The 19482-nt window shown below is 41.1% G+C and overlaps 2 protein-coding genes across 2 annotated transcripts; both read left to right on the top strand.

The window, feature by feature from the left end:
• Positions 1-816: 816 nt before the first annotated feature.
• On the top strand, positions 817-8316 carry LOC121193743 (mitochondrial import inner membrane translocase subunit TIM44-like). The gene is made up of 13 exons (XM_041056196.1): positions 817-858; positions 1957-2061; positions 2249-2413; positions 2524-2604; positions 2785-2934; positions 3254-3387; positions 3539-3624; positions 3910-4002; positions 4315-4439; positions 4884-4934; positions 5228-5317; positions 5588-5698; positions 6079-8316. The coding sequence occupies exons 1-13, from the start codon at positions 829-831 to the stop codon at positions 6196-6198; spliced, it is 1341 nt and encodes a 446-aa protein (XP_040912130.1). The 5' UTR covers positions 817-828; the 3' UTR covers positions 6199-8316.
• Positions 8317-14990: 6674 nt separating this feature from the next.
• LOC121193373 (cortexin-1) lies at positions 14991-15868 on the top strand. The gene has a single exon (XM_041055619.1). It carries the CDS (start codon positions 14991-14993, stop codon positions 15264-15266), a length of 276 nt encoding a protein of 91 aa, XP_040911553.1. The 3' UTR covers positions 15267-15868.
• The last annotated feature ends 3614 nt before the right edge of the window (positions 15869-19482 follow it).

The raw sequence follows: 19482 nt of genomic DNA, 5'->3' as shown, positions 1-19482 counted from the left end.
AATATTCACAATTAAAATGTTATTTTAGATACATTAGTGTGGTGCCTCAGTTTTATCAGGCAGTGAAAAAATGATTTCATCCCACAGAACTATTTAAAGAAACCATGTTTTAGAAGTTAAATAACAGACAAATGGGAAAATGTTACTGTGAAGATATTTTGTAGTCACATGTTGGGACAGAGATTAAAATCCTGAAGCACGTCTACTCTGTGCTTTAGCCTTGTAACAGAAACTCCAAGGGCACTGCATGCACCAGTGCTGATTTTCTGAGTTGTTTTCAGTTCTTCGTGAATAAACTATACTTGAGGACATATACAATAACATGTAGTATGAATGCCAACATTAAGCAGCAGAAAACTGGAGTGATGAAAATAAACAAGAAAACAATCAGACAGGGGGGTAAGCTACGCAAAATATATCAACAGGTACAAAAAAACCCCACTAAAGGACACTTTAGTGGGGGGTTTTTAGAGCTTTTTTAGAGCTTTTCTCTTTTTGCGCTATTATCAATAACAGACATATAATTCTTATTTCTATAGCCAGAGAAATACAAAGCCATAATTATAATAAAGTGTACCAATAGAACAACTTAATGTCTTAAATGATCCGATTTCCTCTTTAGGGACACCTTAGTGTTGTATAAAACACATGTATGTATTTATTTAGTGGGTTTTTTTGTTTTGTTTTGTTTTTTGTGGATCTTCCCTTTAAAGTCGGGCTGACAGTTTGCCCCGCCTCCATTCCACCAGCTCTCCCCCTATTGGTCAAGCGGAAGGTCAGCTGCTGCAGGCAGGACGCACGTGCTGCTCCGCGCATTTCAAGATCAAGATGGCAGCCTCGGTGTGTCGGTGCTACGAGGTGAGACACTCATTCATGTCCTTCAGTGCAGTTCCCAAGTCTCCAGGAGATAGTGTGGTGAAGGGAACAGGCACAGACGGATTTACATTTAGTCTTTTTCCGCCCAGTTGTGTGGAGGTGATTCTGTAAGGTGTTTATTTTATGCAGATAGAGAGCGAGATGTCGGTTAGCAAAGGCCCGGTTACACCAGACTCTCGGCAGAGCTTCTTCTTTAGCTAAAAACGTCTGTAATTAACATTTAGTTTCATGTTTGTAGGTGAGAGTAAGTCCGTGTGTCCGGGCTTAGACCGGATTACATTTGGTTTAAAGGGAAGCCTGTTAGACTCATACATGTAGGCAGGTATTAAAGCAGCGTTTCAGTGACCAGTTGTTATGAAACATAACAGGTGGGACAGGTTTAATAATCTTAGTATATAACTTAAGTTAATCTCTTGATATAGGTAAGAGTGATGTTACAGCTAAGCGACCCGTCAGATTCAGTGACCTGACTAGGTGATTTAGCTATCTTGTCAGTGCCAGTGGTTTTATCAGTTAATCACATATTGTAATGTGACAGCTGTTACCAAACATGGTGACCAAAGCTTCAGAAACAGAAACTGCTCAGATAGCTGGTGTTTTGATAGAAACAGGGTCCAAAGTAAACATTACTGGTCTGAATGCTTGACTCCTACAGTAAGAGCTGCGGCTAACTCTGTTATTCTGTGAGTTGCTTTTTTCCCATTTAATATCTTTGCTCATTATTGTGGAGGGACCACTCATCATCTGCATCTGTATAGTATGTTCATAATACTTATTTAACTGTACATTCTGTTATAGAACACTCATCTGTATATCATGTTTATTGTATATATCTACTGTGAATACTGTATATCTTGCACTTGTTTTTTTGCCATATCCTGTACTTGCTGCTTTTGCACTTCTGGTTAGATGCTAAACTGCATTTCGTTACCCTGTCTCTGTACATGTGTAATGACAATAAAGTTGAATCTAATCTAATCTAATCTTATCAGTAGCTCATAAATCATCTTTCACTGATTGTCCATCCACTGCAGTGTTGGTTGATATTTGTTACTAACAGTGACTTTCTCTTCATGGCAGCTGGTTGGCAGACGTGCCTTGGCCCTCTGCTCCCGGCCTCTGGTCTCCTCAGTGTGGAGAGGAGATGCATACAAGTTACACAGGAGCCCAGATGCAGCTGTGCAGGTACATGCTGACAGCTCCCATTCACCTATTAAAGGACACATACTCAGTGTCGGTTACATCAAAGAAAATGATCAGTTGTTTGTGTAACTTGTGTGTGCAACTATTCCTTCCTCCAGTGTCCCAGGCAGATAAAGAAGGGCTTGCCAGTTGCAACATGTGGATAATCTGTTTCTGCTTGTCTCATTAGGTACGATATGCTTCAGGACGTAAAGGTTTTCTGGGGGAGTTTGTGGATAACCTTCGTCAGGAGTTCAGTAAGAATCAGGAGATGAAGGAGAACATAAAGAAGTTCAGAGAAGAAGCCAAGAGGCTTGAGGAGTCTGATGCTCTCCAGCAGGCCCGCAGGAAATATGTAAGAACATTATTCGAGCCATCTCTGATTTTGTGTCTAGTAATGTTTCTTTGTGTCACATTAACATTGCATTGGTTTGTTTTGTTTGTTTTCTTTCTTTCTTTCATAAGAAATCTATAGAGGCTGAAACAGTGAAGACTTCAGAGGTGTTAAAGAAGACCTTTGGCTCCCTGACAGACACCGTCAAAGAAGTAAGTTATCATCACTTCCTTCGTTTACCAATATAACAGTCATACTTTTTCACAGTGGCTGCAGATTGGTCTCATATTCATATGTAAACACAATGAGTGATTTCTCAATTCCAATATTAAAGTGTTAGATTGTTCAATTTCTGAAAAACTCAAGTACCTTTTTTGTCATTTTGACCATAGGGTCTTGAGGAGGTGAGTCGCACTGACATCGGGAAGAAGATCAAGGAAGGTGTGGAGGAGGCAGCCAGGACAGCCATGCACTCTGCCGAGTCTGTCTCCAAAGGAGGAGAAAAACTGGGCAGGACCAGCGCATTCAGGGCCATCTCACAGGTTAGAAATTACAAAAAAAAAAAACACATAGTTCTGGTTATCTCACCTTGTTATTGTTGGTGTAATTTGTAGAATTTGTTATTTTTTTGGTACAGTATGGAAAGCAAATGCATAATATAAGAATGGCCAGTTTTGCAGGACTTTACTCAGAAACCATGGGGCTTATAGATCAAAATCTGTACTTTTGAAGTTAGGTTTTTCCACACAGTAAAACCCAGACTGCATACTCAAACAAAAGTCCTGTATTGAATGGTTTGGTATGAATATTTTATATGTACCATGTCACCCTACAATAAGAGTCTGTGTGTCTTCTCTGTAGAGTGTGGAAACCATGAAGAAGGAGATAGAGGTTGGTGATGCCGGCCCGTACAGGGCTCCATCTCAGCTGCGGAAGAGAAGCGATTTCTCCTCTAAAGGAGAAGACAGCGACTCCAGAGTGTTCGAGGCCAACGAGTGAGTTGGAACTCAGACCTGTTTTCACTCTCACCTCGATTTTTCATAGGAGCATCAAATACAGTAATAATATATCATAGCACCATTTGCTGTAAATATCTGTAATAATCTGAGTGATTTGTGTGTTTGTGTGTTTGTGTGTGTTATTCAGAGAGGCTATGGGTGTGGTTCTCCACAAGGATTCAAAGTGGTACCAGCAGTGGAAGGACTTCAAGGACAATAACGTAGTTTTTAACAGTAAGAAAATCCCATGGATTTATTAGTTGAGACACTATGGAGTTAGTGTTATGTAATAGATCACCTCCAATATGCACATGTAATTTCCTTAAAAGGCAGCAGGTGGCACCAGATCCTTTGCAGTACATTGCATAATAATCTAATACAGTTCAGGCATCAGGTGAGTGGCCCATGTGCCCTCACAGGTGCAGCTTTCATCCACCATTATCCCTGAAAAACACCTGTCTATATTTTTTTGTTGAACAGTTTATCCTCACCCTAGCATTCTTTCTTTTTTTCCTACAGGATTCTTTGAGATGAAAATGAAATACGATGAAAGTGATAATGCCGTCATCAGAGCATCCAGATTAGTAACGGACAGAGTCACTGATTTCCTAGGTAATGCTCTTCCATAGCTGATTTTGCAGTTACTTGTCTTTGTCTATTTTTCAATATGTGGTTATCCTGACCAACATTCATTTTTATATTATTAGACTGACCAAACTGATCAACATTCAACATAACTGGCAATTTGCTCCCAAAACAGAATAAAAGTCTGAAATCTTGTTTCATAGTAGACAATAAAAGACATGTTCTATGTTGTGGCTACAGTCTTTGAGATAAATGTGGATATTAAAAAATCATAAGCAAAATATATCCCATCCTGAGCACTGAGTGATCACTGTGTTGTTGTTGGTGTGTGTTTTCCAGGTGGTCTTTTCTCAAAGACGGAAATGTCCGAGGTGCTGACAGAGATCCTGAAGGCTGACCCCACCTTTGACAAAGACTCTTTTCTCAAACAGTGTGAGAAAGACATCATCCCTAACATACTGGAGGTAAAAGATGGCAGGATACACTCACTCTCAGAACAAAGTGTTTTGTGATGGAAAATGACATGCATATAATACTGAAACAACAGATTGGTGTTCTTGTTTAAATCAGCTAAGCCAAGGATGGATTCTGGCAGTTAGTTGGCCGCCACATCGGTTCGAAAGTGGTCTGCGTCGTCTAATTGCATCAAATGTGGTTTAATGGAATTAAGATCTGTTGTGATTAAGGCTGCAAACAACACTCCCCAGTCCACCTTGCCCTGTGACTTCATGGTTGCATGGTGTCTGTTTATATTTTTAAAACTTCCTCTGACCTGGTTTGACTGAAGTGCTAGTTACCATAGTAATTTAATAGGCAGGATTTGCTAAAATAAGTCAAGGATGCTACTAAGCTCAATGATGAAATACCCAACGATCATTTCTAATGCCGTGTCATTATCCCTTCTGCAGGCTATGATCCGTGGAGAGCTGGATGTATTAAAAGATTGGTGCTATGAAGCTGTAAGTGATACACTTCCACCTCTACATCTGTATTTAATCAAGTCGAGATAAATAGAGAATGAAAGGTGAATTATTACTGGCACTTCGCTCTGGTTTCGGGCACTTTCTGGGCAACCTCCATGAATTTTTCTCCTCAAAGTTATGATGTTTTTAAAAACAGTAAATCACCTTTTCAGAGACAGAAAACCTCACAAACAAAGAACTCATATGTTGGTCCATCCATTTCATTGGCATACAAGTATATCTGTGTGTCATTTTTCATGCCAGATGCGTTTTCTTGTACCTGTTCTCAGACATACAGTCAGCTGGCCCACCCCATCCAACAGGCCAGGGCGCTCGGGCTGCTCTTCCAGTCCAAAATCCTTGACATTGATAACATAGATGTAAGTGCTTTTACATCAATCATCACACATTGTGTTGTACTTTCTGCAGTCCCACTTGTATAAATGATCTTTTCTTATATATAATATTATCTTTTTTTCAGTTTTTTTTCCCTCTTAATGAACATTCAGTTCATTTACATGCACAAAAAGTGACAGTTACCATTTATATGTTGTTTAAGAAATCCTGTTACTGCAGAATGTGACACTAATCCTTTTTATGCTGTTCTTCTCCTTTAATTTGTTTGTTCATTGCCTCTCCCTGTTTTGTAGCTAGCGATGGGTAAGATGATGGACCAGGGCCCAGTGTTGATCATCACCTTCCAGGCTCAGGTCATCATGGTGATCCGCAGCCCCAAAGGAGACATCGTGGAGGGAGATCCGGTCGGTCATCTCATAATTGCTGCACCAGAATAGTGACACAAAGTCATTTCAAGGAAAATAGCTTAAAGGCTGAAATTAAATGTGTTCCTTTCACATCCGTCTTTATTACTCAGCATACATTTTTATTACAAGCCAAGTCAGACATCACTGTTTATTGACTCTGTTGTTTATTGTTTTCCACTGTTCAGCACCTTTGAATGCCCAGAAAAGCGCTTTATAAATCTGATGTATTATTTATTATTATTTATTAAGGATGCCTAATAAGCTATGGTTGCTCACCGCTCTCATTCTGAAATTTGAACTGAAGTCTAGAGGAGCCTCCACCCTCCTACACACTGTCTCTTAGGGTCTGACCCTCTGGTCTTCTCCTCCCTCAACAGGAGAAGGTGATGAGGATGATGTATGTTTGGGCGTTGTGCCGTGACCAGGAGGAGCTGAACCCCAACGCAGCCTGGAGGCTCCTGGACATCTCCGCCTCCAGCACCGAGCAAGTCCTCTAGGAGGAGGAACTCAGGTGAAAAGGTCCATCTGGGACAGACAAGCTGAGAGAAAGGGGCGTAACGTGCAAGGATGTGCCTGGAATACCTTCACATACAGACTCATATATTTATACATTAACATCTGAGGACGGAGAATGCTGCTGTGTTACGGCGGTATGTATTTGCACACAGTATATATATAGTCACCCACTCTAAGGTGCGAAAATAAACAGACAGGGGATAAACTACCGGATTATGTTATGTCCATAGAAAACTTTGCATTCACCAATATGTGTGTGTAGTCTCTTGCACTGGTTAGCTCAGTGTTTAGGTCTCCAGGTGGAGCGTGTATTTAAAACATTTACATTAATTTTGGAAAGGATGGAACCATGGTTTTCACCAACTGGCTAAAAGGGGAGATCGGGCCATTTTCCCCAACTTAGCCACAAATGGTACAGTCCATCCGTACCAGCCTGGTTTGCCACTGTCTTTGTAATGTGCACAGGAAATTAAAATGTAGCCAGTGGCATGGAGCCTTGTTACAGCAGCCACCACTGCTGAGTGGGACAGCATGAGAGACCTTGTTCCTCAAGCTGAACAGGTCCCATGCTTCAAGTTAAAGGGGCACAGTTTTCACATGAAGACTACTGTAGATTTCACAAGCAGTCTTCTTATATAATGCCTTCTGTGGATCTGGAGGGAGACTTCTAAAATTGGATAGAATAATTCATATTAGATCATCAGGGTTACCTTGGACTGGGTTTCAGACCTAAAAAAAAAGCCTGTTATGAACTGGCGATGTGGAGATTGAAAGAAATGGGCATTTAGCAGGTAGGCAGGGTTGAACAACAGATGCCACTGAGTTGTATTATGGGCATCCAGTGGTTTTTGAGCTTGACCTCATACTATGGATTAAAAGTCTCTAAACCTCTGTCTCTGCTGCTGCAATTTTACCATTCTATTTTAAAAATTGTCTCTTGTGAGTCTCCAAACCTGAACAGTGAAAAAGTGTAATGCTAAATTGCTGAAGTACCACTTTAAGCCTTAATTCCAAATAGTACTTTCTGCATAGCTGCATAGATTTGTCATCTGCCTATATCTGTGTGGGTCTGCCAACAAGTGTGTGGACACTTCAACCATGCAGATGCTCAGTGCAATATCTGCCAAGTCTGCTGTCTGTCAATTTTGGAGCATGTCCAGCTCTGTAGTGACCCCTTAATCAAACGGTACCTGGTTACATGTTTCTAATCACCATAGAAACACTCAAAAGGTGGAGGTGAAATTAAATATTGAGACACTGTCAGTAAGAAAATTGGTGACGTTTTCTTTCTCTTGGCCAAATTACCTTTGGCCATTAGAAGAAATGCATCTAAAGGAATTACAGCATTGGCTTCAAATTCAGCGGTGGTGGTTTCTGCTCATCTCCTGCCAGCGTTCATATCCAAAATGTGTCAAAAGCTAAGCACATGTGCAACAAGTACAATTAAGTTTGAACCATATATTATAGGATGTAATGATCTGTGTAGTCAGGGGCCATCCTGTCATATGTACTGCAACTCAGTGCACTCAGTGCAATACAACCTGAGATACCACAAGCAACTGGAGAAGACATATCCATGTGTGAGTATTTGCAGTACATGAAATGCAGCTTATGTTTGTGGTGCATTAGGCTCTAATTCGCTGTATATTCTGTACACCCTCAGAAGAAATGTACCTACATATTAATGAGCTCTTAACTCCTTGTAAATATATCTAATGTTGAGAACTGCTTCTTTGTAAGCTCGAGTGGGACCACATTCAACCATCATCTTCATGGCAGCTTTATTGTTTGAGAATCATTTGCTATCTCATGGTGCACATTTCTTACTGTATGTGGCTTTTCATTGGGTAAGTACTGGAGATGAAAACTTGAATGAATGAGTACATGACCGTACTGTTGTGTTGACTGTTTTTGACATTTATACTGAATGTGTCTCTACTTGCATGTCACTGAAGATTGAGTACATTATGACTGATTACTGTAGGTCTTTCCTTGGCTTTTTTTTTTTTTAAATCTAGAAAGGCGTCCATACTGGTGAAGAAAAGTTGATCTCCTGATGAGCGTCTTCAAATCATAACCACCAGAATGTAATGTGAAGGAGCTCATTTATGATGGTCACACCAAGCTCGACTCTCATTCTCTTTGTCTGAGTCTTGGTGGTTAGGGGTATGGGTCAGGGTTTTGTCCACCTCATGGTTGTATCGTTGAAAAAGAGAAACATTTCTGGCCAGCACTCATTAAAAAAGGTGCACTTTGTGCACTCACAATTCTAAAACTCAAAAAATGAGTGGACGGACAGGGAGAGATTTGCAGTTAAAGAGAAAGTTTTCCTTGATTGCAGCGGTGTCTGTCAGTATGGACATGGTACAGATATTTTTGGTCCCCAAACAATTTAACATATTTGTTGGGTTCAATCTTCAAGAAATATCAAACGCTCACTGGAGATTGTATGAAATTAACTTAACTCTGCTCTTTCTGCCCAGAGGACAAACCTGCTCTGTGTTGGACACATCATGAGCTTTCTTCTAATGCCACTACCAGCTAAAATGTCATCTTTGGACACAAAATACGGTTTCTCAGTATTTAAAGCTAAGATTGCCAAGATTTCCAAGGGAATACTTTGTGATTTAATGACCATATAGCCTTTCCTCCAGCATTACCCTACTCTACAAAAATCTTTTGAGTCAATAATCTCAAAATCAGGTTTGCGGAACAAGTGACTTTGTTCTTGCCACATTTTCACACGATTAAGAGAAATTCTCTATATAGTGTTTGGCATTGTGCATGATTTACACGACATCCATCTTTCGACCGTATATTCATGATCTAATATTTCAGTTTACCAAAGAAAAATATGTTCACTAGTTTTGCAGAATAAAGGCAGCTGTACTTTTATGATTTGCTTAGTCCAAGCTTTCTTAGAGTCAGCAGCCTGGTATGCGTCGTGTTCGTGTTCAAAGAGCAAATTAAACTGCACGGTGTGTGTGCGTGCGTGTCCTTTGTTTTCTCATTTCAAAACTGACATGCTTTGATAGATGTCCATGGATCTGGCCATTGACGCTGGTTGATAAACCTATGGATTTGGCAGTATAGGGATGATAGATCAGGCTTTAAATAACACATGCCTGTAGATTCACACACAGGGCCAATATATGTGGGACCTCATCCCACAGCTGTCTGATGTGATGAATGACTAGGGACGTCCTTATACTAACTAGCCTCCTTCGGTCCTCCAAAGTCCACTCTCTTCTCGTGACTCTGACTGAAGCCTACTGCCAGTGCATGCCTCTGTATGAACAAACGCAAGCTCAGTGAAAGCAAATCCTTGTCATTTAATGATATCATTGTCAAGTTTATGCGGCACATTTTCACTTGTTTACTTTCTTTTAATTTGCATCACAAGTTAACAGTAATTTAAATCACAGGATATAGTAAGAGTATCCTCCCCCCTGACCAATGAGTTGGTTGGATGCACCAACACAACAGCCTGGGAGCAGAAAAAGCCTGGGAGGCAGTGCTGTACTTTTCTTTGTCCACTACCCTAGTTCCTGTGTTCTTGGTGGCACACTACCATGTATACACTGGACCCAGCTATGCTTTAGCCCACATAATACAAAGGCTTTCAATGAAGTGTATTCAGCAACATCAGTACATTATGTAAGCAGGTATTACATGTCCTTTTTATTTATCGTTGTGATTTTGCCAGGCAACCATCTGAGACTCGAGAGAGTCAGTTCACCCGGTCAAAAAATGGTCCAACACATAAAAACCCCTGTAAAACCGCAACTTGGTTTTACACTTGGGTCTTAGTCTTTTAAACAAATGAGATGTGAGGTGTTAATTCCTGAGCTTTGGAGCTGCCGTTACACAACACCTACAAAGGACACTTATGGCCAGAGCCAGGCGACGTGTTTCCCCTTGGTTCCAGTCTCTGTTCTAAGTCTGTCTGTGAATGTTCTCATTCATCCAGGTCATTGTTCTCTCTCTCTCAAATTGAATCGAAGGCAACTGGACTTGTATTTGTCTGGGAAGACGTTCCGCCTCTTATCCAAGGGGCTTCATCAGTTCCTATGCATCTGTCTTTCTAGTCCGCACTAGTCTGAGGACTAAGTCAGACCAACCAGCTGCTGCCTCCAGCTATGAAGATTCAAGTGAGTATTCATATGGCTCGAGGTTTTACCAACCCAGACTCACCTGCTGTCACGGTGCCCAGGAATCCTGCAGTTATAACCCATGTCTGCTTCCTGAACCACCGCTTGACCTCCCCGTGCACCGTCTGTAAGAGTGGTGATGGAAATGTTGAATTTCATAACCTTGCAGGCTGGAGATTTTTATCAATTATGACCCCAGCAGGAGGTCTGCTGGTGCACTGCTCAGTGTGATTTGATTATGAGCCCCATCAGGACAGTGATACAACTCACCAGCTATTAATTAAACCTACAGAGTGATCCCATGCGGCCACAGGCAGGGGATACGTGGATGTGTACGGACAGCAATCTGTCCCAGTGTTTGTACAGTTTTAATTGTGTCATTTAATTACTTCTCACAGCCAGTATCTGGAGCTAAGCCACAGGTGCAGCCAGGTTGCTCCACTTGTTTTGTTCTACATCTTGATCATGTAATTTCTTGCAGTTCAGCAAAACTTGCAGTTCAGCCTGACGTAAGAAGTCATCTTATCCAACCAATTAACCAGGCATTCACCAGGAACTTTATGAATATTTATGATGTGATATAATGCTAATTTATTTAGGAATATACACCACAATTTTATATTCTGCTTACATTGTAAATTAATGTGTGTTTAATATAATATAATTACTAAATACTCCATAATTCAGCACATCAAACCTCAGGGGTGGAGGAGAGGTCAGTAGGGGTTCACAGGATGTTTTTGCCTGAGGGCCTCTTAGCATTTGGGACTAATAATGAGTTTACAGTGATGATCTCATCGTTTCTGCCTTTTGTGTTATATTATTAGACACCTGTTGTCCGGATTGTGTCTTTACAAACACTGGTAAAGTCATGCCAGTTTATACTGACAAAAAAAAAAAAAAAATCACATTTGTCTCAAAGGGCTTTACAATCTTACAACATGCGACACGTTTCCCCCTAGATCCTCGTTAGCGTGCAAAGGACCCTTGTTAGAAAATTGGGGGGTTATTAGTTGGGGTTAAATAATGACACCACGTTTAGAAACTAATTGGCAATATATATGTCCCATATATATGTATGGCTACAGGGTCCCTCACCTTACGTGCCCCACGAAGTCCTCTTACATAATGCAAATGCTACACACGGCTCTCGGCGCTTTACTCATCCAAACGAAAAGATTATGTGTGCAGTCCATACAGGGGCAGCCGTAAGTGGGCAGGGAGGGGAGGGGAGGGGAGGGAGGTGAATGTGGGGCGGATCCCTCAATCTGAGAAGACTTTAAAGCTCCTGACAAAGCGGAGGAGGAGCTGCAGGATGTGACAAGAGTTCAGAAGTGAAGCGGGCTGCGCGCTGCGCCATCCAGCATCTGCCGCCGCTGGATCATCACCAGCCTGTTGTCTCTGATCACATGTCCTCACCTGTGACACCAGCCGGTAAACCAGCTTCTCTAATCTGATCGTCCTTCAGCTTTGTCATTGGAACGATGCGACAGCGATGCATTTTGTTTTGCGTGAACTTTTGTATGTGGATGTCAGCGTGGGGCCGTGTCCGTGGGTCACTTTGTGAGTTGTCCTATGCGGGATGCAACTTTGTGCTGTTGTGTAACTTTATGTCACACAATACCACTTGAAGAGAAATATTTATTTTGATCTATTTCTTGAGGGGTAATTCGATCAGTTGTCCTGCTAATATGCCACACAGTGCAGACAGCATCACAATGAAACAGGCAATATTAATATTATAAATGACTCTACTGGAGCTTTTCCACAGTTAAATTAGCCATCAAAAATCTAAGCTTTTTACTTAATGGTATTAGAACAGATGTAAGTCCATGGTCTTGGAGCAAAGTTCTACCCACCAAATTGCGTAATGTTTGTCTAATGTAATGTCTCACTTGGTAAAATTGAAGTTTTAAAATGAGACAGCTACTTCTTCCTGTTTTCTTTTAGGAGCAGACAGCCAAAAGTTTAAAATGCCTGTCTTTGAATTGCTGAACTAATTTCCCTCATTTCTGTGATAAGGTTTTATTGCTTTTTACCAGACCAAACTAGAGAGAGTCTTTGGGGTGATATAATGAGAGATCACTGCCAGCAAGGGAAAAAAGAAAGATATTGGCAGCAGTGTTGTGTATTCATGCAATATTTTTAGAAAAGTTAGACGACAAAGAGCTCACTGCTTCAACTGTAGATATTGTCCCTCTTTTTTTTTTTGGCCTGGCTGTCCTACATTCAGGAACTACTTTATCTTCTCAGATAATATAATTTCACTTTTTTTATTTGGAGAAGTCCTTGACATTTTCAAAGCTACTGTCATAATCCACAGGTATAAACTGGAGGTATTACAGCCATGAGGAGTGCCATATGTCACTGCATGTGCTCTGTCGTCAGTATTCATTGGCATGGCTGCTTGGTGCTTTTGTGAATCTACTTTTTATCTGCTTATTTTATTGCTGCTTTTAAATGGAACACTGTGATTCTGTGGCATTTCCTCACAGGGGGCGTCCAGTACGGTTAAAAAGTCAGTTTTTGCTTTTTTCTGTTTGTGTAAATCAGACACGGTCAGTGTGATTTATCTGCTGCGTAGGAACCAAAGCAGGTCTCTCAGTGAGGATCGATGAGCCATGAAATTGATGTTGCTCATTCTTTTATATTCTTTAAAGTTGAGTTTGTTTTTGCTTCTCAGTGCAACCATCCATCTCTGTTAGCTGTTCTGTGGTGTTTGTACTGTGTCATTATGACCTTGGGTAACCCTGCAGAGATTTAGAGTCACCTGAAAACAGAGTGACTTCCCGGGTCAGGTCTGCAACAGACAGACACATCTGCATTTACATGTCAATGACAAGAACTAGAGTTTGTAATATTTTGTTCAACCCCTGACTTATGAAAGAAGTAAGATGGAGCATAATCAGTGTAATCCTCCCCTTCTTTATTCTGTCATTCCTACCTTGTGGGAATTGTGATGTTATTTTTATTATTTGTAATTAAACAGCAGTGAACTTCATATAAAGCACAGCTACTAATTACCCATTAGCAGTGGCTTACACTGACTCCTGACTTATGCCTGTTTTATCCTGTTCTGTAAACTTCGTGCCTACTTCATGACTCTCTATTGACTATGAGTCTGTCTTGTTCATTTAGCTTCCTTTCCTTCTATACATGCAGCCACCTGATCTGTCCAGTTTGATGTAACCACAGGCCATTTGATAATTGATACTGAGGCAGGCAGTTTCTTTCATTAGGCCTTCAAGTCCCCTATTAAAGCTTCGCTTGGCCCTTTTGTCCCATCAAAGAGAGAGCAGGGGAGCTATCAATGTGTCTTTGCGAGGATCTGCGGGGCGGTAGGGAGGGAGATGAAGCCTCCTGGAATAGAATCTGCTGACTGGGGAGTGCACCTACCACAGGAAATGTCTCTCTGCTCCATGGCCCATTAAAGAGGCTACAGAGAGTGTTTCTGTGCAAGAGTGCAGCAACTCTCCAAGGGTTTTCTCCACATTTTTCTCTCTTCCGTCATCAGTGTCTGATTTATTTATCTTGTACTATGCTGTACCTGAGTTCAGGAGAGAGGTAGTTATTGTGCCTTGTTGCTGTGCTTTTCTCACGAGAAAGATTAGAGGATTGGACAGGGTGTGTGATAAGAGTTTTGAGTCTCGACTTTTTTTTCTCTTGTAATGTGTGCTGGCAGGGGCCGCTTCTAGGGGCTGTGACACCCCTGAAAACATCTCACTTGGGGCCATGAAACAGTAAAAATCTATAATTCTTGGCATGTTCCAAGGACCCTGTCCGGCTCTGAACCCCCAGAATCAATCAAGACTTTTCCCTCCATTCAGCACCTCTGCCTGCTGGAAACCCACTCACTCACATTGTGTCTTATCTTTGCTTTTTTTCTCTTAGGTATCCTGGTGAGCGATTCCCTAAATGAAGAGGTTCCTGGTGACTCAGGATAAAGACAAAGATATAACAATAAATCAACAATTCAGAGCAACCGTTCAAGTGATTTGAATACAAGAACGTTCTCAGAGGCCCCACAACACGGATCATTTACAGCCTGCAAGCGCTTTGATTGATCTATGGAACATCTTCGCCCACTAAACTGAGATTTATACATCACTTTGTAATGACAATAAAGCCCCTTCTAGGGCTGCTATCGGATGACACTTACAGTATTGACAAATAAACTGAGGACCTTGCAAATGATTTGAAGTTGAAGAGGTGACCTCGCCTTTTGAACTGTTAGCTCCTCTGGAGAGTGTATGTGTAGGAAAGAGAGAAAGAGAGAGAGGGACACATGAACACCGGCTCGTTCAATCTAATTAAACCTCACTGAGCATGCTTCAGCTTGCTGCGTGGCTCACCAGAGGGCTTATTAATTTGTACCACTGATTTGCCGCGTGTTATTTCTGCTGGAACAATCTCTTTGCCCTGTGGCTTGTGGGAAACACTGTGGTTCAGTCTGCTCGCAGCTGCCAGATTTCACTATGTGACCTTCCTCTCGGGTTTAGAAATCACACTCAGTAACAAAGATGAGCCTGCAGAGCCATGCCTTTCCAGATATCCTCTGACTGCAAAATAAAACATATACAGTAAAACAGTTTCGACCTTCAAAACATTCCCTCATTTCCAAAATGAGCGACACAAACTACTGGGTTGTGGACTATGAGCTCTCCTCTCCTGCTCCGCCTGGGTTCCCCAGGGGCCCAACGGTGCTGCAGCCCATGGCGGCGCACCCAGAGCAGGGAACAGCCCTGTGTTTTGTGGGCCTCCTCGTGCTGCTGCTGCTCTTTCTCCTTGTTCGCTGCGTCCGTATCTTGTTAGACCCCTACAGCAGCATGCCAGCTTCCTCGTGGACGGACCACAAGGAAGGGCTGGACAGAGGACAGTTTGATTATGCACTTGTGTAAAGGTGAGATGGGGGCTAAATGTGGAGAGAGATGAATTTGAAAATATGGCAAAGTTCTTTTGAGGAACTTTTGATTGATGATGTTTGTTCCATGCTCCGCTAGTAGCTTCTCTTTCCAAAGTTTTTTATCTCCAAAAAATGAAAGAAAGGACATGTTACACTATATTTGTTATTTTGTTGGAGTAATGGAAGCTGTCAGCTGTCTTCTGTGAGATGACGGTATCAAGAGCATAAAACACAAGTTGTATGTTGAGGAAATGCAGCATGTCCAAGAGAGAAGAAACAGACACAGAACCCCCTTGTCCATTTTAATTTGCAGTAATCAGTGTATTGTTGGAGACTTATGGTGCATATGATGTTACACTGCAGCTTTTAGAGTGACAAACACTGCAGGAAGACAACGATCAGTATCTCAGCATTACGTTATGACTCCTGTTTATCATGTCATTTTGTAATTCTATAATGTTTTTTTTTCTACAAATCCCAGGGCTGAAATATAAATCGAGAGTAGAGCTGCTGCGAGAGAGGTCCTGATTGAATAAAAGAGAAATTAAATGAGTTCAGGGCAGACATGGGAGTCAGTTAGACAGAACTAATACACACTGTTGCAGGCTTAGAGACAAGACAGTAAACTTTATGCTGATTTACTGTTATTTACTTTTACTTTTTTAAGTCTTTTTTTTTTTTTTTTTTGGGAGGTACAGCTGAACCAAAAATTTAAAAGATGTCATATTAGTTTCTCTGAAACTATAAACCTTCTTTCTGTTTATTTTTGATGTGAACCATGCTGGATACTGTGTGGCATTTGCACCACCTCTAAGATGATCCTCAGGTAGAATTATTTCTAATTAACCAAAGCCTCTGTAATTTGAGGGGGATGGGATGATTTAAGTTTCCTCCTGAAATTAAGATCTAACTGCTCTTTGTACCACTCTGTTTTATTTCGCATTTGCTGTGTCCTAAATTTCAATTCTATTCCAGCATAAAAGCTAAAAGTTTCTAATACATAACAGTTAATACGGCCTATTTTATTTGGGGTTTCACTGTTTTTTGTCGCCATCCCTTTAAAGAGGCTTATGAGGCTCAGTGTGTGTGTGTGTGTGTGTGTGTGTGTGTGGTGTGTGTGTGTGTGTGTGTGTGTGTGTGTGTGTGTGCGTGTGTGTGTGTGTGTGTGTGTGTGTGTGTGTGTGTGTGTGTGTGTGGGGCGGGGGGGGGGGGGGGGGGGGGGGGGGGGGGGGGGGGGGGGTCACAGCACTGGCTGAATATGTGTCATATAAAGTTATGATTATGAAATGCATGTACCACCAATTTCCTTCCCCTAATCCATTTTGCCTTTAGGCCCCATCCAGTGTACCAGCCAAATCTGTTCAACAGTGCCTGTAGGAATATGAGAAAAGCTAATAACTGTTTAATACTAATGATTCTGCTCCTTTTGCCACTTGTTTTGTAATATCTTTTTTTTTTTTTGCCCTTAATATACTATAAAGCCCTTTGAAATGTGGCTCTGAAAGGCTCTTTATAAATAAACTTTAGTATTGATATTTTACTGATTTGTTTAAAAGTTGTTTGATTCCTCAGTGACGACCAAAACACTGCTTAATGAAATACTTAACTGTTCTATATGGTTCAACTTCCTGGATGTAGAGTCTTGCTTGTAAAAATTAGATATTTTCCTAATGTTTCTTTAAAGTGGCATTCAGTTTTTTAATTAAATAAAAGCTTTTGTGTGGTCCTGCTTTTAGAAAGCCTAATTACTTTACAGACCTGTACACACACACACACACACACAATGGCAGCACGCAGCACCTACAAATATAAACACATAAACTTTTAATTGAGCATAGGCTGTCCCCACTGCCGCCCCTCAGATCAATAGTTGGAAGATTTAGAGCAAATGAAATCAATCGAATAATCAATCGGAGGCTCCTAAAGAGATACAGCCAGTTAATTCACGAGGATCGGCAGTCACGGAGTCCGCCCCCCCCCCCCCCCCCCCCCCCCCCCCCACAACACACAAGAAATATACCTGTATGGGGAGTGTCTTAGACCCTCATCACAGCACTATGCCTGTACATGTACAACATACATACATATGCACAAACTTCATTATCAGTGGTAGGGCTTTTCAAAGAGCCACATAAGTCATAACAATAAGAACAGTAAAAGTTCTAACCAAGAGTTTTGGATATTTTAAGTGATTTAAAGAGAAGTAAGAATGACAGACTCACAGAGGTGTTCCTTCCTAATCATTTAAAAACAGTTTCAGTTGCAGTTGTACAAATTTAAAGGGCATATTCCTGAATGTTTTCCCAAGGTTTACATTTTTCAGCTTTTTCTTTCCTGGTAGATTTTTCAATGTTTTTTCAGTTAGAGATCACCCTCTCTTAAGAGCATTCCCTTCTGGTTAGCTGTGACCTCTTCTGGATACTTAGAGAACTACAAGTGCAAATCTACAAGTCACTGTGGGATCCATTAGTGCTCAGATATTCTCCTTTAATACCTGGAAACACACAAAGGAAGGTTTTCGGTTGAACTTGTTCAATCCACTTTTAAAGACAATTAATTTTGGAGCAAATAAATAGTTTGAATTTTTGAGGAGTAGCTGTTTAAGCGTGGCTGGTGATAGGAGTGTGAATGAAATATGGAATAAGGGGAAAGTTTTCTTCTTCTTTCTTTGTTTTCTTTCTTTGCTCAAAAGTCATGATGCTGGCTACATGTTGGACTACACATGCAGAATGCTTTTCCACAGTACATTCATCTTCTCATATCATTTAGCTAAGTATTTGCTAGAAGAGAAACATCAGCACACATTCTTAGCCATGCAAACAGTGTGGCTCTAAGGATGACAGTGTTAGTCTGTTGTTGGTAAGAAATGTACACTGTTGCCCATAAAGTTGGAATAATTTTGTTTTCAGACAGACTGATCAATAAAGTTTTGAGAAGATATACACTTTATCCATCAAGAATAAATCACATTGTCACAATCATTTCATAAGGTAGGTAAAATATATTTTACTCCAACTTTATGGGCAACAGTGCATTTAGTGAGGAAATTAGTCAAGGCAAATCATCCGGGGTCATAAACCTAGCACAAACAGAGCAGAGTCAGGCTTTGTTAAGTGGACGAAAACAGGCCTCTATGGTTTTCAGTTTGTCAGACTCCAACAGATGGTTAGATGCGTAGTGTAAAAACCCCCCACCTCATTAGTCTGGCAATTAACAGGACATATTTGTGCTTCAGTGGGTTCTGACAATTTACTTCCTTGATAAACCAACAAAGGCACTATTTTCCCATCAGCCTTTCACATACTGTATACACAGACAGGCTCACACACTCTCAAATTCACATGTGCACATGCACAAAGATATGCAAATAAGGCTGTATCACAGAAAAACATTAGCTCAGGCCTGACATGCATGGCAGAAAATGTTCAGTGTTACCATCTGTAACACTTCAGGTAAATATTACTGCTACTAGACGTATTACTATAATTATTCTAATTTATTGATGTAGCATTAATCAAACAGAAATGTACAAATTTTTGCTTTTGTCAGATTTATTGACTTTTTTGAGTGAAAAGTCTTTTACTGTAATAGCTGGTGTTGCAGGCATCTGTGTCGCTGTCTCAGTTCACGGACAGACGGACAAGGCAGGTGTGTACAGTATGCAAATACCTTCCTCACTATCCACAAGCTAATTCTCTGGTAGTCACAAAGAGATGCACAGAAGCTCAGTGGCTCACACAGAGAACAACCCCCACCCACACAATCACACACAGAGGTTAAGCAGAGCCCACACCAAGACACATGCAAATCATGTTTGCACGTTGTAAAATGTGCACAAACTCTCTTTCACTTTGCTGAGTCCCAGTACACATGCAGTCCTTCAAACACGTTACATACACATGACGAACGTATGCCGGAGACATAACACAGCTGACCGATGTGTATGACCCAAATTAAGAGCAGCTCATCTGCATAACAGTAATGATGTTATCAGCAGACGGCCTGCTTATCTCCCTCCATGACAATAGTATCAGCTGAGAGGGTTGGCTGAAAAGGTGGATGGTGTGAGGGGAATTGGATTGTGTGTCTGTGGCTGAGTTGGATTTAGGTGAAGTGTATACCTGTGTGTGTGCGTTAAGGAGGTGTGTGACATTAGAGTTTGTGTTATAGGAGTCAGACACAGAGCCTGTAATGACAGTACACATATTTGT

This window comes from Toxotes jaculatrix, chromosome 14 (genome assembly GCF_017976425.1).
Source record: "Toxotes jaculatrix isolate fToxJac2 chromosome 14, fToxJac2.pri, whole genome shotgun sequence".
NCBI lineage: Eukaryota > Metazoa > Chordata > Actinopteri > Toxotidae > Toxotes > Toxotes jaculatrix.
This window is presented reverse-complemented; position numbering and strand designations above follow the sequence as displayed.

Excerpts from the sequence above, each read along its gene's own strand:
- LOC121193743 (XM_041056196.1), top strand. The coding sequence starts at position 829 with ATGGCAGCCTCGGTGTGTCGGTGCTACGAG. Across the intron at positions 2,935-3,253 it reads CATTCAGGGCCATCTCACAG|AGTGTGGAAACCATGAAGAA; the intron begins GTTAGAAATTAC and ends TCTTCTCTGTAG. Across the intron at positions 5,318-5,587 it reads TTGACATTGATAACATAGAT|CTAGCGATGGGTAAGATGAT; the intron begins GTAAGTGCTTTT and ends CCTGTTTTGTAG.
- LOC121193373 (XM_041055619.1), top strand. The coding sequence starts at position 14,991 with ATGAGCGACACAAACTACTGGGTTGTGGACTATGAGCTCTCCTCTCCT.